Below are 21,209 nucleotides of genomic sequence, written 5' to 3'. Positions count from 1 at the left end.
TTGTCCTTCCGCTCTCGCCTTTGCATTTGTTGATATTGGATTCCCGTAACGTTGTACCATAGGCACCTGTTACCCATCATACGCTCCTGCTCGCTCCGCTCTCGGTATAGCACTATTCTGGTGACGGCCGTCTACATCTTTCCGCCTTTATTTCTGCCCAAAGTCCATTCGTGGCTAATATCTATCCCATACCATCTCCAGAGAGGTCAATCAACGCTTTATCACCGATATCCAAGGTTCTGAGACGTTGCGAGCAAGTTCTATCGCCCATTTTCGATTATGATATTACAACAAATCTACATCAAGACACGAAACGATTACACACCCACCTATAACTTGGCTGCGGTTGTATCCTTCCACTCGCCTGCCGGCCTAGGATCAGGCGAAGGCTGTAGAGAACTCTTGAAGGTTTTGGGATCCTTGATGAAAGTGACTCCTTCCAGAACGTCCGTACTGGTCTCTTCTGACACCTGGGCCGGATGTTGTTCGACTACCTTGGGGATGCTTGCCAGGAGGTTCTTAGTTATCTCCTCACTGAGACCGGCGGTGGTGGATTCGCTCGCGAGTATGCCTTGCCAATGCTTCGTAAAGTCGGCTAAGAGGGGTTCACCTTCACTTCCATCGAATTCCTCCTTCCAAGCATCCTTCTCGACCGGCATGCCCGCGCTTCGAACCAGGTCTTCGAAAGCAGCCATAGCAGCGAGGCTTACTTTCTTCGGCGGTGGCTTCTGAGAGCGGAGATGCACTGACAACTTGGCTCGTTTGGGCGCAGAAGGATGTATGCGAGAATCGAAAAGATCCAGAACGTCTTGCTTCGTGACACTTCGTAGCAGTTCCGCGTTTCTGAAACCTAGGCGAGAGGTATTGTCACTAAGCGGCATGACTGCTGCAGGGAATGGGATACGTACGTCTCAAGAAATCATAGTACCCCGAATCTATATGCATCCAGAATCTGTTAGTCTCCTCAGACAGGTTTTTCGGCTTCTCTGTCCACTTTCGCTCCAAGCCTTGCTTCTGCTCAGCAAACTCTTCCTCGGACATCTCCTCGATCGCCCTTCGCATATTGTTCAAGAAGGCGTTGACTCGAGATTCCAAGTAGTGCGGAGGCCTTTCACTCTGGATCACTATCCTCAGTCCCTTTTGGCTGTCCCCGGCCAGGTGCCACTGGGAGCACGAGACGATATATCCTAGTTGCTCCTGTGTTCGCAGTACGTTGAAAGCGGGCTCTGACAGGATCTGCGCAAGCAACGACGATATAACTCGTAACTGCTCATCTGTCAGATCCCCGACGTGTAAATAGTAAGTCAGCGCAGAATTGGTTTGGTTCGGGTTCGGCACAGGGATAGACCAGACATGGTTGGAAGCTGGCACGGGCGCGCGTCAATCAAAAGATACAAATCCACCAGCTTTCACGTACCTTCGGGAAGTATCAGAGATCGCTCAATCACAGAGGATGCAGGTAAGGGCGATGACTTAAGGATGGATTCCGCAAGCTCAGCTATATGAACGGCATCCTGCAGCATTTGGTAAATCCACATGCTCGTGTGGAGAGCCAAAGTGCGCACCTCTTTATGCACGTTGCCAGTCACAAGCATCCGCATGTTTACCTCCGAGAGCAACTGTTTGGCGTGAGATTGCACCTCGTCGGCCGTAACGCCTACAGAATCTAAGTACGGTCGACATATGACGAGACATACCAAGACGTACTCGCGATTTCGGGCAGCATCTCCTGCAGTGTCCATTGCCTCTCGGTCAGAAGGTATCTTCCGAAGTAGTCCGACATGCCGTAGCTTTGACCAAGGAAGAAGTTTTGCCATTCGCGTTTGACCTGAGATCATTTGAGCCTTCGGCCAGCGAGGCGGAATGACTTCTATACCTGTTCTTTGAACACTTCAAGCCTCTCCGGAACAATCGTTAAATGCTTGATGGCTTCGAATACACGCCTAGTGAGAACGGGAACCTTGTCGTTGTAGCCGGAGACGATGACCCATATGCCTAGTCCGTGCGTTATTACATCATATGATAGACCAGCAAGGTCGGCGTCGTATGTATATTCCGTCAAGGAATCCGTTACCAGTCGGCCAAACAATCTAAAAGAGATGTCAGCAGTTCGCTGAATACAAGGTAGGCCTATCTTACTTCGTCATGACGACGGATCGCGGGGTAGGGTTGGCTAAGGGACTGGTCACAAAACCTTGAGAACGTGATTTGACAACGTCTTACAAGGAATGCTCACCTGCGAACGTCGATAGCGACGCGAGCTTTCGGCACCCAGAAGCGATCATCCTTCTTGAACCAGAGAGTCGACAACGGAGTGTCGCGGATAAGATGAGGATGCTCCAGAGGCTAGCCGCATTATCAAAGCCTGCAACATACTAAACGCGTAGCAAGGACGTACCTCTGCAACATCGCGTTTGTCGACGTCAAGATTAGTCGGAATGAACTCATTAGGACCAGGGAGAAAAAGTTCCTGCAATTGGTTTGGACTCTGTGCCTGTGGGAACATATATTGAAGAAAGGGGGTTGAGGCGACGGTGCAGTGCTTACCTCGCGTGTGAACTGTTCGTCGAGGCGGACAACACGATATCCGGTCCCATACCAAGGCTCAGTTTGCCAGTCGAGAGCGACACCGTTGCCGGCCACCTTCTCGTGCTCCGCCTGGCGTGCCATGAGTACAGCGCGGCCATTGTCCACTTTGAGGCCGTTCAGTATCTCCCTAACTTCCTTCTCGCCAATCCATGACCCGTTCGCATCCTTCTGTGCTCCAGGTTCGTCCCATGGCCATGTCAATTGCGGAGCGCTGATCACAAGTTCTCTTGGGACAGGCCAAGCCATGTGTTCAGCGACCCAGACCGCGTAGTCGTCTGGTCGACGCTTTTCCGCGAAGCGGAAGCGTATGGAGGCGATGGTACTTATCTCACGAGAATGCCACGCTGGGAGTTCGGACGATCGAAGCATGTTCAGGTACTTGTACGTCGCCAGCATGATCGACCGGTAGTTCTCTATGTGCGTCCAGGGGTTAGCATCGTCACAATACCGGCCGATCAATGCAACGTACGGAACCCATCTTGGGTCATGTGTACGGTGACCTTGAACATGCCGAATCCTCGAGCAAGGTTCTGAGCACCGGCACTCAAGCTAGTAATCCAACCTTTGTTCTTCAGGTAAGAATGAAGCGAACCCGGGCCTTCGTGGCCAACAAAATGTGCCAAGAAGTTCGCTGGCTTGTAGCGCCAGAAAGGCGGCTGGTAAGCCAGCGGGAACGAAATTTCGAGGACATGGAAATCCATGATGGTCTGAACGGCTACCAATGTCTAAACCAATTTCACTGTTTATGAGTGAAAGGGTGCTAGGTAAGAATTTCAGTACGTACGCCTTTCTCTTCCGACCCGAATGGATGATCATTGATCATGGGCAGGGACTCTTGCCCTCTGTTCGGTATGGGCGAGAACAGGGTAGCAACAAGTTCACACAACTCGTCCAATGATTCTACAGCTCAGTGAGATGGTTTGTGTGATCTATATATCCTTGAGCTTCCCACCTTTTCCAATCACGCAAAGTCGCATCCTGCCGGCGCAGTATTCCTTGCTCCACCATTCGACGAGGCGTCTACGGGTCTCGCGACCTATAGCGCCACCATCCGCTTCCAGCTCACTGTTCGCGGAGGCTTCTGACGGAGCCGGAGATGGTAGACGCGACGGAACTGGCGAAGGAGCTAAGCTACTTCTTGCGGAAGCACTTCCATTACCGTTCACTTTTATACTGTTCGTATTCTTGCCATTCGTACCGTTGAGCAGACCCTTTTGCTTCAGCTCCTTGGCTACCTGGGACAAACTTTCTCTGTTGCCGCTACCGAATTTCCGCCAGACGTGGCCAGGTTTGCTCAAATGCTTGTTCAACTGAAAGATACGCCACATGTCCGACTGGTGGTTTTTCTTGTGCTCCGAGTCGACGGCGTTCAGCTCCCGCGAAGTACATGACGGAGCAAAGAGGGGACAGTGAAAGAAAGCAGCGAACCGAGCGAGCGCCCCTGCGAGTGCAGGTGTAGATACATTGAAGTAATAATTGGTGTTGGAGGTGGCCGTATAGGCATTTGAAGAGCCAGCATTTTTAGACAGGTACTACACTTGCCGTCAGCGGCGGTAGGCTAAGGCTGACTCGTGTTACTCACCTCCGAATATTCATTCTCTCGTGGAAATTGTTCCGTCCCCTGAGTGGGGCATATGAAGGCTGATTGGACCTTATAGTACACGTCAACTTACCATGAACAGGAGATGCTCGCAGAAGTGAGCAAGTCCGGGCATGTCATCCTGCAAAAGAGTTCAGTTGCTGCATGTCCACAGCCAAGACGATGGAGGATAGTATGACGATTGTGGTTGGTGGGCCTCGATCACTATTCAGAGCATATCACTTACCGGGTCATACAAATGTCCAACTGCTACGTCCAGACTCGCAGCAGCCTTATCCGCCTTAGCATCATGAATGACCGTGGCTTGAAGACCGTTCTGTAGCTCTATTATTCTATATTCCCGGTCATCCTGCTGGGACTTGTCAATAGGCTTCGTGAAGACACGGTAAGGGGGTCGAGTTCCAGACGCAGGCACGTGACGCCAATTAGCATGGTCGACCATGGTCGCATACGAAGTCACACCACTGGGCCAGTTAAGACAGGTGGTAGAGTGGATGCGATTTCTTGACGATAGACACGAGGCGCGAGGGAGAGAAGGTGGCCGTAACCGAAGCTTTAACATGCACAATAAACCAGAGGGCTCACGCAATAACGTACGAGAGTGTCCTCAGTCAAGAAAGGATATTCGCTCAATCCGGCATTGCGCGAGGACCCTCGCGGTTCTCGCGCCTGCAGCTGGATCGACCTTCGATGCTGCTGACCTTCCGACCTCTGTGGTACCCATCCTATATATTAACGTGGGTGCTGGCAGGCGACGATCTTCGAAACTTTCCGACTTGTCGAACTTCTGGCGCTTTTTCATGCATGCTGCCTATAAATCGAACTTGGTTGCCTGAATGGGGTTCGAATGACCTTGGTGCTGGACACCGTGTATGGGAAGAGGAATCAGTCGTGCACCCGAGGAAAGCCGTATTTTCACATTCATATCCGAAGTATGGCCTCGCAGGAGCTCCAGCTTGTCGGGAGAGCTTGGATCATGAGCTGCCCGGGGTCAGAAGTCCAGTCTCTGGGGAGACTGTACCTACGAAAATCTAGCCCTTTCACTCAGTTTATTACTATGACCACTGATATTGAGCCCGGTACAACGAAAAGGTCAGTTTACAGTATCAAGTCATGTGTGCTAGACGACGGCCTACAGTCGGAATTTCAAGGCATGATCTTATTTGTGAGTCCGTCAGGGGTCTTGATTGCAGTACAACTGACCCACTATTATCCTCAAAGTCAATATCTGGTTGTCATTTAATTTAGGACCACAGATTGAGGGGAGTCGCAACCAGATTCGCATCATATGTGCTCTCGTGCTCCCGCTGATGACCCGTCATAAGTGGGACAACACCGAGACACATATCATGGGTGTCATCTGTTCGAACGTTGAATGGACACAGGCGGGATCCCGACAGGTTCCACCTAGTTGTTACAGAATATATTGACGATCTAACACCGTGATATCGGTACAAGTACTTTGGCGGGAAGCAGGGGAGGTCTACACATCATATGCCCCACGGAAAGAGTGAAATTCTGAACGACAGGTCTATGCCTCTATCTATGTATAGTGATATTTGCTGTTGAACCTGAGCAAATGCACCCACACTGTATCCACTCCAGAGTATCTCGATGTTGCAATCATATGAGTGAGCGTTAACGTTGCGGAGTGATATGAAGTCGCACAATCTTGCAGGAGCTGCTTATATTACTCTGGAGTCTGATTAAGTAGGAGATGCACAAGAGGCGGGTTCAGAGGCGGGTTCAGAGGCGGTACCGCACAGTGTTCAGAGAAAGGCAACACAACTCTAACTGGTACATGTCGCAGGGCTCGGAGCAGCCACAGTCGCCTATTCGGACCTTTACGCGTAGGACCGTTGAGACCAATGTATTCTCACGGTCAGTCCGTCACTGGACGCGTCGGCAGCATGCCCTTCAACGCGAACGGTCACAAACTCGGTCTCCCAAGGCGCGTCGCCCCAGCACTCCATCGAAAGAGCTCCTTCGCCGTCCCCTCCGTCGCCCTCGCGGCTCCTAATAAAGCTCGTCTCAGACCGCTCGGGCTGGTCTGATTGCCACGACGACGTTTCCTCCGTTCCTCCTGCTGTAACTCCAACATCGTGATACATTTCCCTGCCAGACACCATAAACTAACCCCAGCAATATCATAGAATAAGGCTACAGACGTGTAATAATGCCAGCGACGTCTACTTCTCATCATACTCGGACTACGAGTCCACCGCTATCGACGATAGGCTCTTCTCAGGCGTTCACGCTAAGTCAGCAATCCAAGATCAATATCGTGACGCGTTTAGCGGTGGAGGGGAAGGCGAAACAGGGATACGATGGCGCTGGGATTAAGATGTACCTGAAGGTCCGCCTGCCTACGCTGAATTTTAATTAGTCTCTAATGGGCATTCCGCTGCATCGCCAGTTGTCAGTACCTCGCGACACCGTATCCCCGGGTTCGACAATTCCCTTGTTCCCGGAGGAAAATATCAAGATTGTCAACTCTCAAGTTCATCCTATCGACAACAACTCGGTACCTTACAACTTCTCCTCTACGACTTGCCCGCTTCTCCATAGCGCTGCACGGGCCCTTAACCTCCCTGCTCGGTCATCCCAGTCCTACATGTCCCTTTTTGGACAACCCAGCCCTTCAACTCCCACCCCGGGATCTACCTCTAGAAGGGCGTCATATAACTTGCATATCCCGCCTCTCGACGAGCGATATACCGGCCAGATCCTTGTCAGTAACTATCAGGTATCCTACGTACTTCCCAAGGAGTTCCCGCCGAGCTCAAGAGCCAACGGGGTAGATAACTATGATACTCAAGTTCCAGTGACTCGGACGCCTGGTAGCTCCTACCGAAGCAGGCGGGGATCCGTAAGCGAGAAGAACATGATACAATTTATGGCTGCCATAGACATGTGGGTGCCTCTGCTCACGAAACCTCCCAGAGCACCTTTCTTAGTAAGATGATGCATCCGGTTCTACTTGGGACTGCTCTAACCTGGCCGCGTAGCTGTCCATTCCCACTCCTCGATGCCTGTCAAATCACATCAAGCTGCGCATATTTGCTCCCAACTCGAACACCAACGCATCTCTCCATTCTCTCTCTTCCGCAGAGGAGGAGCCCGGTTCCTGGGACCTTACTGCCGATCCCCATGTCACGCGCAGCGCGACCACAAGACATTCAAAAAGTAGTTCATACACCCATTTCGCCGACGACGAATCTTCAGATTCTTCAACCACCGGTTTTCCCGACGGTTGCGGAATACAGGGTACGTTCCCCAGTACCGAGCGGATACGCATCCGTTGGGCTGCCCCCATGAAACCTATCGAAGGTGACGGACGTAGGCGCGTCGGTGTGCGCGAAGTGAAAGGCGAAATGACTGCCGTCGTGCTGGGCAAAGGCCCAGATGGGTCTGGGGAGGGGGTTGTGATGAAACTGGAATACACAGGAACATGCCACGGTGTTTGGTTCCCCGGGGTAGCCACCCTTCTTGCGATGGACATTGGCCTCGACGCTCAAGGATCTGAAATTGCATGGGTCCCAGGAGCGGAGGCGCGGTGGTTTGTGACTGGCGGGCGGGGCTACACTGGCTACGACGTCGGTTCACCGCCACATCTCTTATCGCGGCCTTCGTCCCTGGAGGCACCTGATGTCTATACATCCCCCGCTACTCCCTCAAACCATCATCCTGGAATACCCCATCATTCGTCGTCGTCGTCCTCCCTGCTGCGTGCCCCATTGCCTAATCAACATGTGGCTGACTACTCATTCGAAAGCGCGCCCAGCAGTGCCCCTTCCTCAGGAATGTTGTCCTCCGCGGATTCCTTAATTGACGGGAAGAGTCACATATTCTCTGCTAATGGTATCACGCCTGTTCTCGATACCGGCGCTCGGTCCCCACTCGCACCGATCACTCTGCACATTAATATGAATGAATTACTCCCACCGGCCAAAAACATATTCACATTCAGCATCGGAGGTATTGTCCTCATCAAGCCGCGCCCTTCACACTTCATGTACAACTCTCCGTCTTCTTCGCCTTCTGCGTCCGATATCGAAGGAGACGTAGATCCGGTGGCAATACCTCGCCTTCGCATCCCTGCGGCGGATACCGAGATGATATCTGTGGTGGTCCGTAATGATGTTGATGGGGCTACCGTCGATGTCTATAACTCTACAGGTGACCTGCGCGATGCACAGACGCGCAGAACTGTCTTGCAGCGTGGAGCCGCAGCTAGGTGCGGGATCGAAGGTGGCCGAGTGGCTTTACGGTATCTCACTGCGCCCCCTCCAACTCGCCGCAGCAAACCATCTGGCCGATCCCGTCAAATCCCTAGTAGGGCACCTTCTCCGAGTATGGTGTCGAGTATGTCGGTTCCAGTCAGGCCCGAGAGAGATGGGCCCTTGATCATTCCGTGGGTCGCGGTGACGGTCACCCCCCTCACCATTGATGGTGCCGATCTCCCCAATGCATACGCTGTGCGACTCTGTCTCCCTGCCCCGATTGATGATGACTCAGAGTGGTTGGAGTTTGGACTTGCGCAACAACCACACGGAGGGTCCGAACAGCAGGAGGACAAACCGGATGTCGATACCAAGCCCCCACGCGTGGAGGTGGCTAGTGCTAGCGTTGAAGGTGTTCCTGTTCGGTTCGAGACGACAGTCGCGATGCGACCGGATCAGAGCTCATCGCTGTCATCTTTGGCCATGCCTTTCCAACAACTAAGTGGGAACGAGTGGGTTAGCTGGGTCAGAGTACACATCGGAAGAGCTGGCGGTAGTCAAGTTCAGGTGCATTATGTGGTCAAGAGTCGCCATGGACGCACTCCCGACTCCAACAAGCGGAAGGGGAAACAGAAAGCCACTGAAGCTAGCCGCCTCGACGTATGTTTGCCAACTTTCGCGCTTCCCGTGGGATGTCTAGATGTGAATGTTGAGACTGCGCTCGGTATGAAGAAAGTTGCGATCCCTGATGTGACTCACTAACACGCCTCCGTAGGGCTCGACATTCTATCTATAGAATCAAACCTATCACATCAGCAGTCAAACGTTAAGGGCCGACGACTTCTACACTACAGCATGCAGGAATATTTTTACCCTAGCTTGACAATCAATATCGTTGCAAGCAAAGGCAATGCGACGCAGTCGAAATCGATCCGTTCATTGACACAAACGGCTCCCGCCATCTTATGTTTGATCCTGCTTGTCTGTCTACTCAGTCGCGATGCGGAACTACGCGAGATGAAGAAATCCCTAGACAGATGTTCCTCGGCGAGTCTTGGATCTGACATTCCACAAACGCCAGTCACAGTGACTCTAACTAAAACCATGGTAATCGATACTCCAAGTCATCGTTGGTTCCGGGGAACCATCTCTACCGCGGTTCCCACCGAAGCTGTTTTGGACCACTCTGTGATCCCTCCCGCCTCCTACCCAACTCCCGGTAACACGCGCAACGAAAACCCAATGCTCTCTTCGTCGACATCTACTTTAAGCTCGTCACATGACGGCTACGCGAGTCGATCCTATGCCCTCATCCCAACTCAATATGTTCCTTTCCGGTGGCCTGACGAATATGACCTCCATCTGGCTGGTCGCGCAACAGTCGATGCCGTTGTAGGCAGCTTGGGGACTGTCTGGCAATTGATACGCAGAGTATATCATTATCCCCTGGACCCACCCTGACGCCGATAATCCACTCTCTTGTTCTTGCTCCTTGTACTCACGCGCTTTATCCTTATGATTTATTATCTATAATGTCGCCCTGTAATACTAATCCACGCGCACGCGAGGACCATATATTGTATAATATCATGCTACCCAGTAGTCCTACAAACATGACAGCAAAGCAGTGGAAACTCAGGAAAGCGTATATACAGTGCCGGAGGGTTCCATCAACACTTATCCCACGACTGGAGAGTGTCTCGCAAGACACGAGCCTCCTCTGCATAATCCAAGGGCAGTATACGCGATATACCGTAACGAATGCGAGTTTGTTCCTAAACGAGCGTGTTTAACAAAGTAGTACTGCGGCGGACTGATTCAACACGTACATTATAGGTGTCTTGCTTAGCACGACAAGCGAAGTTGAAGGTTGAGCAAGTTGCTTTGTGCAAGATAACATTGTAAGCGGATTCATCCCTCTCCTAATGGAGATGATAAGAAGATGCGCCACGGGACGGCCGTAGACGACATACCTTAATGTCCACCAACTCATTGGCAGACATGCCAAAGACGGCCACTCCTACGTCGTTAAACCCTTGCAACCACGCTTGGCAGGTATGATCAGCCACAGCCATAGACATGATATATCTTCAGAAAAATATTAGCAACAGGGGACCACATGGCTAGAGATGATTTCAAGTCTTACCGATGCTCTGGCTTTTCAAACGACCTATCACATTTCTCACAACGCCACCCGTCACTGAGATCAACTACTTTCTTATTGCATCCCTCGGTTGGACACGCGGGGTATGATATGTTGTCACCCTTGATATGCATGATTGTTGCTCGGCACGAGAAATAGTCTGCCTTGTCGGACGTGCCCAAGCCAGACTCCTTGACATCGAACAAGGTGCGCATCTCGGAGCGGTTGAAGCCTCCCATGGTACCGCTCCCAGCACCACTACCATTGGACAATGACTGGAAACTCTGCTCGACTCCCTTTGCATCGTACCACCCTCGGAGAACATGAGCTTCGGGTATGTCCGGATTGATTGTCATCGTGCTGGAACTATACATGGACAGCGTGCGGCCTTCATGCGCAAATCAATGAATTCATTGAGGTAGGCAGGACACTGCTGCACTTACCCCCGAAATCGCCGACCTTCACCCCCTTGAAAGCAATGACGGGCGAGTCATCTGCGCTGAACTGTTCCGCTTGGGCGCCCCATAGGGTGACACGGACCGCTTTCCCGGAGCGGTCCACTATGGTCAGATCACGCTTCGCGACCTGTTCTTACGGATCAGCCCAGTCTACGAGGGTGAACAAGACAGATGTACCAACCGTTTTGTTACTCGCTTTTGATGTGATAGTACCCACATCCCCGACGCTCTTGACGACGCCGATGACATCTGTTGAACATGAGCTCTCATATCTTGGGCTGCAAAGCCGAACTCACCGCAAGTAGAATCCTTCTCAAGCTGTTCCAGGCCGTTCAATTCGACGAAATTGTACCGGACTGCAGGAACATTGGTTGGATCAAGACACTGTGAATATGTGAGACAGCTACCCCCAATGGTAAGACCCTATCACACAGACCTCTTCCACCTCGGTGTTGCGTTCAAGGGCGAGCTCATAGTCGTTAGCGATATTGGAGAATTTCTTCTTGGCTAAGTTCACACGGGCTTTCGAGATATAGTAGACATGACCCTCTTGCAGTTTGTCATAGAGTTCGTCGACAACAGCATTGAATCCGGTGGCACGTATTTCTGCCGTCTCGTCCATGAGAGTGACGCTGAAAAGCTTGCCTTCCCCTCGCTGGTTCGACCAGGTCTTGATATCCGTCTTTTGAGTGACACGCGCTTTGATGGTCCAGTTATTCTGATAGGGGCTGAGACCTTCAATAGGATACACCGAATTCGGCTTTCCTCCCGTCTTTGCCTGACCTTGCTGTCGGCTCTGTGCTTGGGAAGTCGGAGTCGTGGCAGAAGTAGAAGGAGCTGCAGCGGGGATCTGGGGAGCAGGTGTAGATCCACTCTCCGCAGCAGTAGCAGCACCGGCAGCACCAGGAGCTTGCAGAGCCACGGGATTGCCGATCTTCGACTCGACTTGTGCTAGGACTCGTGCGCCCATAATGATAATCAATCTAAGCCAGGTCACTACAGTGTTTTTCACATGGGCAAATTGGTTCCACTCACCTTTTCCCTTGAAGATAGCTACACGTCAAGTTCTCGACAACAATAACCGTGTTCTTCTTAATCGACTGGTCTTCTATCATCTTATTCAGCTGCGTGGCAAACATGCCTTGCATGATGTTCTCTCCATCGGATACTATGGTCCGGTAGCGATCGGTAGTCTGATTAGTCGCATTTGGTGGCGAGTCCACTTTCCGGAACGAAATAACTTGCAGAGTCGGTTGAGAGTTAGTGAGGTCTTCACCCGTCTCGTGTGCGGCAGAAAGTCTTTTGACAATCCCTTTGGTAAGCTGGACCTCCATGGTGTAATTGCTGTGAAGCTTTGTTGTGTAGTGGACGCGTGCAGGAAGACGCGAGCGCGTCTGTCGACTCATATAGCGCGTTTCTTATGTAAGCTGACACATTTCCCACGCCCGCCTGCATCCGGTCAGTGACTCGGAGTGGCATAGGGAACTTGACAATCCCACCCAAAGCCGGGTTGTGTGTTTACCGTAAAGCTTCAAGCGGTTACTACCATGACGGTTGCAAATTATAGCGCATATGTTTCCTGACATATTTAGCCGACATTGCCTTCGCCGCTACTTGCATATTGACCGAGGGGAGCGATCTCCTGATATCGGGGCGGGTTGAGTCACCGGGCGAGGTACTTAACTGCCCTCTGATCTACAAGCCTTTACGTTAGACCAATCCCTCGAAGTCTGTCTGTAGTATCTGAGTACCTGACCGCTATCAGTCGTACATATAGCTTCGATACGGTTAGGAAGGTAAGTCAAGTCTACTTGCGATAAGAATACTGAATAATATTTATTCCGCTGTCTGGTAACGCTACATGCCAATCCCTAATATTGTGGCTATAACTATAGGTGTATGTCCTTCAACTATGCTACTTTGTCTCACTGACGAATAAATAGATGTCCGTGATAGGTGGAATTACAGAACAGTCAACTACGCCATGTCTCGCTGCCTTCGATACTTATTCTTGCAAACCTCGCTTGGTAGTTCTCTCCGCTTTCACGTTGACAGCTGTCACAAAGCTGTGCGAGCCGTCGCGTCTCTCCCTGCCTTCAAGAGCGGTAAGAGCTCTGTGCCTCCGGTTCCCCTGACTGGCCTGCGGTTGCTAGCTACCTGATCGGCCATCTTGTTCATCATTGCGGAGGCCGGACACTGCGCTGGTATCTGGGACTTCGACATCGTAACGATGTAGAGGCACGCGATACGGATATGCACGTCGCGGAACGCCTTCAGAGCCCGGACTGCGGCATTGTACGGTTCCCGGAGCGCTGGAGACTGCCTAGCCGCCTCCCGGAGGGGACGCGGGCTGTTTGCCAGATATTCCAAATATTCTCTATGTTTCCCAGGCATGTATTGTCTCATGCGCTCCATGAATCCTAAGTCGGCCTTCTTATTCTCCTTAGACGGGGCAGGCGCACGGCGCTTCACCAATTTGTGGTCTACGTCTAGGAAGATGTCAAGAGCGTGCATCTAGGAAGCGGGGTAAGTCACTGATTAAACGCAATGGTAAAGTACTCACCACTGTTGACTGGCCCGCCGACGGCCCGCTCAGATAGTTATGATCCAACCCAGTGACCCCTTCGTAGATCCAACCTGGGGAGTCAGGGCCCTCCGCGTCACTCCCTTTCCACCAAGGTCGGACGGCAAAATAGAAATCGTGGGGATCCACTAACTCGCGAGACGATTCCAACGTCGCGGTAAGCTCCTCAATCACGTTCTTCAAGCGGGTGAGATCACGAGCGATCTTGGTGGTTGACGTCAAGTCGGTTGTGTTGGGTAAGCTATGGTACGAGTCGATGATGTGTAAAATTTCTACCCCTTGAAGCTCTGCTCTGGCGGACATGAGGTAGAAATTGTACTCGTCTTCGGTACCCGAGAGTAGATTCTCGAAGCGGAGATTGGTGAGAGAGACGGGAAAATCGGGATTTTCGGGAACAGCGTTCCACATCACGACGTCGGCGAACGTGAGCACAGGGGCCATCTTTAGCATTCGGGAGACCGTCACAAGCGGTACTGCGAGGGCTCTGGGTACTTGTACAGGTGAAGCTGGTTCCGTGGGCGGTATCGAATGAACGAAAAAGTGGACCAAGAATGCTAGCACGAGATGCGCTCGCTGAAGCTGCCGTATGTCATCATTCAAATGCTCCACTTGCAATACCGGCCACTAAATGCCATATGTGCATCAGTTCCTGCCATGGTAAAAATCACGTGGGGGGTGTGGCATACCTCTCGTATGCGGTCCCGCCAGCGTAATCCATCCTGTCTTTTTGCGACGGCGACATTACTATTGTCGGTTCCCAAAGACAACACGGTCTGAGCTTCGGTTAAGGCAGCCTCCCAGATGTCGTACTCCTGGGGCAGGTGCCGTAGTGGTTGAGCAGGTAAAAAACCTGTGATGTCGCTGATGTCGAAAGCTGATTGAGAATGACTCCAGGTAGGTTCTGGCAGTCGTTGAGCGTATCTCGTCAGGATTCGTCTGAATAATGACAGGGCCATGTTCGAGACGTTCTGGCGAGTTATCGACAGGATGAAGGTCAGCACGTCCATGGTTGTAAGAGTGAGTAGCGGGTTAAAGATGCTAGTGAAGCGGGTTGCTGTCATGACAGAATGGGCTAACCCCACTGTTTTATAGACTCTGATCACAGGTAGTCGTTGAAGTCATGTTGGTGACTACAACTACTTGGATTTTGTCAGCCAACAACCCTTGATCACATCTTTGTTTGGATATAGCAGTGCGCGCATAGGTGTTCAGGTGCTTAGCCACTGGTGCGCCTCACCAGTCCGCCACCACTCAGAAGGCCACGGAGTCACTTCTGTGACGGTGGCATGGGCTTCCGCAAAAGTCTTGATTGCGACAACTTCTCGTGACCGCACCTAGCAATTTGTCTACGGCCTTCAACCTCCGCTCGGATTCCACAACTTGTCCGTGTCCGGCAAGCCTCGACTTCGCGTTGGCTTCCCCGCGCATTACTTCATTTCAGTCTTAGATCGATATCTCACTGTACTCTGCGGGGTCCGCCGTTGCGTCCCGAAACCATCATCAGGTTCGCAGGCGATTCGGATCGCCGGCTTGCAACTTTTGATAAACCTACGGCTTCGCTGAGCTGCAGCTTGACCCCTTGCCACGAAGCTGTGGCACTCTTGCTGTGCCGTAGCAACGCTTGCGCAAAGATGGCATTGGATCAACATTCATTGATCCGCAGATAACAGTATTCCTTGCTTGCGGCTTTGAACGATCCTCCGTTCATTGAAGCAGCCGGCGTCGGCGTTGTTCTATAGGGGCCCTTTCGGGGCAGTATTCATTGTCGCTCGGAAGTTCTTTGGAGTTGGTAGGTGCTGGGGAATAGACACGTCTTGGTTGGTGCATGTGGATGCTGCAACGCATGTCGTGATCGCAGCTGTCTGGAACCCGACGACTTGCGGGAGTGAATTTGCTCGTATGCGGATCAAACCTGAGAGGCCACTATTCCTGCAAATAGCGGGGGTTCCCAATGTAGCAGCCAAAGTAAGCAAACCTATGCAATGAAGAGTCTCAAGTCTGCAGCTCACAGGCCCTTGGATCATGGCATCAACTCGACTGTAGCTTTACGTCTTCCCATCAAGGGATACCACTCGGTGCGTGAATACGCAATATTTTGGGATAATATGCGCCCACTCGCCGTCCGAACGAGATATGTAAACAGCGCGTATCTCGATCCATTGTGATTAATGACGGTGTGAGATCGTGATCTCTGATTAATTTTGCACAGAACCGTGTGCATCGAGCTTGATCTTGAAATATGATCCCGACATTTCGCTCGTGGCATAGCCATGGAGGACTGTCTTGGACCTGATCCAGACGAATAGGGATACATCTGGTCCTCGAAGGCGCATTCCACGTGGGTTGCATCGCAATCTCGCGTGGCATGGTCGATGTCTGATGCAAATGCTTCGCTATACTGTAACTGTAATTCATGAAACTGATCCGTTACGGGCTTGCTTCAGTAACTTCTTCACATCACTTCTAGATGGTCAGGACGATCAGACTGTCCATAAATGTTAGCAGACTATCGCGGAGGAGGTGTGTCCCTGGCTTTTCCTTCAAGTGGCAGGATCAGTTTACAGGGAGGGACGCAAGGATGTATCATTGCTGACAGCGTTCCGCACCTTCAAACAAGAGTTTCTCGAAAACGTCTTTTGCTCGGTTCACTCAGCGCCCCTAAAATCAATACGCTGGCTCATGTTCGACAAACAGGGAGCAGTGATCACGTTTCGCGTCTTTTCTGGCTGATATCCGACTTTCCCTGAGGAACGACAGCTGAGAGCAAGGGCGCAGCTTTGCATGACTCAACGCCGTCGTGATCTTATTCCTTTCACTGGAATAATGCTTATGCATGATTATGCATCATGCCTTCCTTTGAGAGTAACGCTGACCGACGGCCGAATTCTGTTTAGTCACTCTATCGAACCTTCAGTATCGACAATTACCCCGAATGTATTGTAAGTCATTACCCATATGAAGTGACATCCTCCTATAGGTCGCTCCTTGATTATGGGCGCAAGGCCCCAACTGGTCGGCGCGAAGTTCCTCCGTCGCGGTTGTACCTCCGTCGCGGTTGTAACAGCACGCCGAAGTGTTCAAGCAGCAAGTGTCCATGCAAAGTGGGTGGTTCCGCTGACTGTACACTTAGTGTAGCTAACACCATATTTTTGATTAATATTTACAGCTAGGGTTTGATTTTGGAACCTTTTGAAGGCGTAAGGAGTTCAAACCCAGACGTGTACTTCCTGAGATGTACATTTACATACGCGCTCCCAAGCACCCAGTATATTGCTATGGCATGGTACTACGCATGTACTCACACACTTGTAATCAGGACATGCCTTCTTGTTTCCGCCGTTCGCCACCCGTAAGTCGGGGAGAATGGGCGCCGTCGAGATTCTCTCCTTCCTCATCAGCCGTAGGACTGTGAAGCGTCTTACAAGGCTTGGTGACTGCTCTCAGCTAAAACCAGCGGTTCGATAAATCGGACTTCCCACCCGCGGGCAGCGGTGTGATTCTAGATCATCAGCGTCGACAGGGCTAATCAGTGTTTGACTGAAAGGCGCGCGTCCAACGAGTCTTCAGATTGGACCCTGAAGACATGACGTTGAGATGTTGATACGTTACTGCACTTGTCTGGTTCGCGGCTCGTTTGTGAACTAGAGGAATATGGCATGCGGTTCTCTTCTGAGTAAACAGTGTAAGGCAACCAGATTCCGATAACTAACTAAGCACAACGGCAAAATTCACGTCTCAACCTCTCCACTTGACCCACTTCCCCTCAGCGTCGACATCGCATTTCCTTCTCACGATATCGGCCACCTTCTCCCTGATGCCACCCTTGGTCCTTCGAGACTTCCGGGAGCCGGGAGCTAGATCCCTCTCACACTTGGCTACAACTTCCTCCACGGTCAAGCCGAAATCGCCGCTCGTCCTGTGGCTACCCTTGATCACACTTTCGATCTCCTGCTCGCTCGGGAGGGCGAATTGATTGGGATTGTTGATAGGCCTTGCTGCGAATGACTCTGGAATTTCCAGACGCGACGCGGGCTTGTAGTACGGCGAAGACGGGTTGAAGAATTTCTCAAGGATGTCATCGACTGGGACGGCGTCCACCGTAGACGGCTCCCAAGCGGGACGCTGGTCCTTGGGCAGCTTGTCGATTAAGACTGCGCGTACGCCGGTCGAGAAGTCGGGGCTGGCACCGTTCTATGGTTCAATTAAGTGGATAGTCAGTACTCAATCCTCTGGAAAAGAGGCAAAGGCAATTGAATAAAATAACTGGAGAATAAACAGCAGAAAATGCAAGAGAACCTGGCATGAAAGAACCCAGTCGAGATCCTAGCTCATCTCCGCCACAACGGAGTGCTGCCGCTACTATAGGCTCTACTCTGGGTCAGAGGGGCTTCGAAAGGATGGCTCAATTGAACGAAGACAATCGGGCTCAATAGCTCAGAATCCCGCGAAACCTGATAGTAGGACTATCATGGGAGAAGCAGCAACTAGCGGCATCTGCGATCCCGGCACGCAACTTTGCGAGATGCTGAGATGCTGATGGCATGTCCGCGCTAAAACGGGAAGCGCTTCTGCACAGCCTGTTCAATTATGACGGGACCGAGCAAAGCCGTACCGCAGTAGGCAAGTGCAAACGGGACCATTGATCGCAATGATGCGCCGTGGGGACGAGTGAGGGCAAGCACCCCAGAGAGGGGTAAATGCGACGCCATTAGGGGGCGTGTATTCCCTGAGCCACAGCCCTCGGGAAGTTCAGATTTGCTTCTTCCCACCCATCTTGCTCCGCGAGAAAGAAGACCGTCGTGAACTTCGTCGCTGTCGCAGGAACAAAGAAGCGGGTAGGTGGGAAGGCAAACTCGCGCGCACGCGCGCACGCTGGAGACCAAGTGAATGGGAAAAGGAGCGGCGAAAAGCGCTTGCTGATGCGCCCATTCACGGAGAAAACCAGATCTCCCATGACCCGCAATCACCCAACCAGATCGCAATCGTTCAGCACCAGGACCCGAGCTCCCATGCCCATGATGCGAATCCTTGGGCCCTGAGCACTCCCTGATCCCGCACAATGGGCCCGGGATCCCCATGCATGTCAATGCGATCAGGACGAGCGCACTAGCCCATATCACCAGGGCGGACACTGTCCGGGACATAGTCACATAGGGTGTCCGGGACATTGCGCAGAATGCCCCAGGATCTCGGCACGCCCTCGCTGCTGTCAATCCTTCCCTCGGTGATCTCCGAGTGCGCTACGTTCTAGTCAGCCAGCCGTACAGCACCCAACGGATACTGTCATAGCCCGGCCTCGCTGCCTAACACCAGATCCAGGGCGTAGCGGGCGGCGTCCCTGCCACACCGCACCCACACACAGAGAGATGATAGAACTGCATCCAGCGGATACTGTCACTACCCCGCCCCGATGCCGAACACCGTTCAAGCCACAGCACGCCCCACCGCAGTCATCAACAAGAGCGCATCCAGCGCATACGGTCAAACATCCCCCTTCCCCAACATACGAGGCCGCGGTCAACTGTGCCCAGCGGCACACCGCTCACGAACTCGCCAAAACGAAAACACGGAACAGGCGCGCCCGCCCATCGATCTGATCAATCACTCTGCTTGGGCGTCCCCACAGGAAGAGGAGATCTGACGACCTATACCCAGCGCGTCTCGTCTCAGCCTCGTCACAAGACGGAACAAGCACCCCTTCTTCTACAACACCCAACACCCCACCAGTGGCAAGGCACCACCGGGGCTCGCATTGGCCGGGCGGTAAAGACAGCCACGTGCGGAGCAATGCCACAAGGCCCCGATCAACTCCGGCGTTTGCTTCCATCCTGTTCTCTTTCCACCGACCAAGGATGCCACCATCGCGGGAGAAGGAATTACCGGGGTGTCAGACCGATTCGAGTCCCGGCTAGTAGGTTCCCCAATAACACGAAACAAGAGAGACGAGTACGCAGCTAGCGGGAGACTATCTGCCTCCCCACTGTCCAAACAACGATGCCAACATCGCAGGAGGGTAGTAGGCAGAAGCACCGGGGTGTCAGAGCGATCGAGTCCACCATACGAACAACGATGCCAACACCGCGGGGGGAAAGCATCACCACCGGAGTGTCAGAGCGATGGGGTCCCGGGCGGGGTTAGGGTCCCAAATAACATGACGAAACAAGAGATACGAGTACACCGCTGACCGGGGGCCAAGGGACGCAGAAGCAGACCCTGAAGGTCAGAGCCAAGGGGGACATCAAGAGAAGCCTGCCCGCCCGCCCCTGTCGACGAAACTCCAAACCGCGCATAGCGGATACAGGGAAGACGTATCGCCGGAGAGCAATAGAGCTGACGCGCTGAAGAGTGCAACAGATCCCAGATCCGGAATCCAGTGCCGCGGAGGCCGACCGCCCATCCGGAGCAAACGCAAGATGCAGGGGAGCCAGACCCGGGCAGGCACCACCCACAAGTCGCGGCTCCGCGCTCGCAACCGCTCGAAAGCGCCGAACGTTGAACCGGCCTTACCGGCTTTATGACTCCCGCGGCAGAAATACCACCTCAACCGAGCCAAAACGAAACCAAGAAAACGAAACGAAATGTGAAGAGTCTTAGATCACAAAACCAGCCGAAAAAGGAAGCCGAAACAAACAAAACAACCCACTCACCACGAACGCGGTAGCGATCCCCAGCTCCATCCTCAACGCCCTTTCCAAAGCGCTCGCCGGCTCCCCCCTCACGGCCTCCCGTCCCCTCCTCTGCGCCTCCAGACTGACCACCAAACTCGTCGGGCTCCGCATCCCCAACACCCCCTTAACCCTCCCCGCCCACTTCTTCACCTGCTCCTTTTCTGCTTCCGCATTACTAGCAGAAGGGAGAGCCAAGCCGTGCTCGGCGAGGTAGGACAGCTCGTGCAGGATCCCCGCGACGGAGGGGCGCGAGAACGCGCGGTCGATCGCGGCGCGGACCGCGCCGGAGTGGGGGCCGGTGGGGAGGACGAGGACGCTCGATTGCCCGGGGGCTTGCGTCTGCGGCTGTCCGCCTTGCGTGCGCGCGTAGCGCTCCGAGGGGGGGACGCCCTCTGCCTGCTCCTTATTCACCTGGAATATCCATCAGTTCCCAGCGACTCCCTGGACTCGTACAATAAGGGAAGAACAGAAGTGAAAGAACGGCGGAGGGAGCGGAGGGAAAGGAAAGGCGGCGACGCACCTGTCCCTCAAAGTCCCCGCCGACGCCGAGCTCCTCGGGCGCGATGTAGAACCCCTCGATCGTCGCGTCGACCGCCTCCCACGAGGGCTCTTCGAGCGCCTGCAGCGCACGCAGCAGCGCGGGGAGCGAGGTGCTGGGCACAAAGTGCGTCGCCAGGCCGAGTTCGCTGTGATATCCCCCATTCATCCGTTTGTCGCTTCGATATCAGATAACTGTGGAGAGAGGACGTACTAGACTTCGCGCCCCGAGATGATCTCGCTCGTGAGCGCGAGGTACGTGCCGAGCTCGCCGTCGAGTCTGTCGCAGCACCCGTCAGCGCGTCTCGTTCGCGTCTCGAACAGGACGGGACGCACCTCGCGAGGAACGCGCTCGCGCCGACGTCGGGGCAGTACCCGATCTTCGTCTCGGGCATCGCGAACATCGT

At 53.1% G+C, this 21,209-nt stretch overlaps 5 protein-coding genes across 5 annotated transcripts in view; 1 reads left to right on the top strand and 4 right to left on the bottom strand.

Annotated features, from left to right (window-relative positions):
• Positions 1-324: 324 nt before the first annotated feature.
• On the bottom strand, positions 325-4,631 carry GLOTRDRAFT_119876 (uncharacterized protein; the record flags this gene model as incomplete). Its single annotated transcript, XM_007865060.1, has 16 exons — positions 325-850; positions 909-1,364; positions 1,418-1,514; positions 1,566-1,657; positions 1,708-1,828; positions 1,877-2,090; positions 2,140-2,181; positions 2,237-2,346; positions 2,399-2,494; positions 2,548-3,002; positions 3,059-3,314; positions 3,374-3,489; positions 3,542-4,121; positions 4,172-4,210; positions 4,263-4,310; positions 4,416-4,631. 16 exons carry the CDS (start codon positions 4,629-4,631, stop codon positions 330-332), a joined length of 3,459 nt encoding a protein of 1,152 aa, XP_007863251.1. The 3' UTR covers positions 325-329.
• Positions 4,632-6,099: 1,468 nt separating this feature from the next.
• Positions 6,100-9,873, top strand: GLOTRDRAFT_114496 (uncharacterized protein; the record flags this gene model as incomplete). The annotated part of the gene is made up of 6 exons (XM_007865059.1): positions 6,100-6,130; positions 6,427-6,545; positions 6,606-7,145; positions 7,198-9,136; positions 9,188-9,463; positions 9,494-9,873. The coding sequence occupies 6 exons, from the start codon at positions 6,100-6,102 to the stop codon at positions 9,871-9,873; spliced, it is 3,285 nt and encodes a 1,094-aa protein (XP_007863250.1).
• Positions 9,642-12,387, bottom strand: GLOTRDRAFT_56420 (replication factor-a protein). The gene is made up of 9 exons (XM_007864808.1): positions 12,049-12,387; positions 11,450-11,996; positions 11,310-11,397; positions 11,195-11,262; positions 10,999-11,140; positions 10,559-10,943; positions 10,386-10,500; positions 10,242-10,334; positions 9,642-10,187 (listed from the first exon to the last, which is right to left on the bottom strand). Exons 1-9 carry the CDS (start codon positions 12,345-12,347, stop codon positions 10,083-10,085), a joined length of 1,842 nt encoding a protein of 613 aa, XP_007862999.1. The 5' UTR covers positions 12,348-12,387; the 3' UTR covers positions 9,642-10,082.
• Positions 12,388-13,071: 684 nt separating this feature from the next.
• Positions 13,072-14,553, bottom strand: GLOTRDRAFT_36830 (Indoleamine 2,3-dioxygenase; the record flags this gene model as incomplete). The annotated part of the gene is made up of 3 exons (XM_007864741.1): positions 13,072-13,527; positions 13,577-14,221; positions 14,284-14,553. The coding sequence occupies 3 exons, from the start codon at positions 14,551-14,553 to the stop codon at positions 13,072-13,074; spliced, it is 1,371 nt and encodes a 456-aa protein (XP_007862932.1).
• A 2,660-nt stretch (positions 14,554-17,213) lies between these two features.
• GLOTRDRAFT_71852 (ClpP/crotonase) overlaps positions 17,214-21,209 on the bottom strand; it is a 5,620-nt gene continuing 1,624 nt past the window's right edge. Inside the window, exons 5-9 of the mRNA XM_007865058.1 lie at positions 21,139-21,188; positions 21,017-21,082; positions 20,786-20,951; positions 20,245-20,676; positions 17,214-17,788 (exon numbers count right to left, since the gene is read on the bottom strand). Coding sequence (XP_007863249.1) covers positions 17,333-17,788; positions 20,245-20,676; positions 20,786-20,951; positions 21,017-21,082; positions 21,139-21,188 — 1,170 coding nt within the window. The 3' untranslated portion in view covers positions 17,214-17,332. The remainder of the gene's footprint in view (positions 17,789-20,244; positions 20,677-20,785; positions 20,952-21,016; positions 21,083-21,138; positions 21,189-21,209) is intronic.

This window comes from Gloeophyllum trabeum, assembly GCF_000344685.1.
Source record: "Gloeophyllum trabeum ATCC 11539 unplaced genomic scaffold GLOTRscaffold_00003, whole genome shotgun sequence".
NCBI lineage: Eukaryota > Fungi > Basidiomycota > Agaricomycetes > Gloeophyllales > Gloeophyllaceae > Gloeophyllum > Gloeophyllum trabeum.
Note: the sequence above shows the minus strand (reverse complement) of the source record. Positions and strands in the feature narration are given on the sequence as shown.

Bases quoted from the DNA above. Each gene is read 5' to 3' on its own strand.
- GLOTRDRAFT_56420 (XM_007864808.1), bottom strand. From the start codon at position 12,347: ATGGAGGTCCAGCTTACCAAAGGGATTGTCAAAAGACTTTCTGCCGCA. The intron at 11,398-11,449 runs GTCTGTGTGATA...ACATATTCACAG, and splicing joins GCAACACCGAGGTGGAAGAG to TGTCTTGATCCAACCAATGT. The intron at 11,263-11,309 runs GTGAGTTCGGCT...CATGTTCAACAG, and splicing joins TGAGAAGGATTCTACTTGCG to ATGTCATCGGCGTCGTCAAG.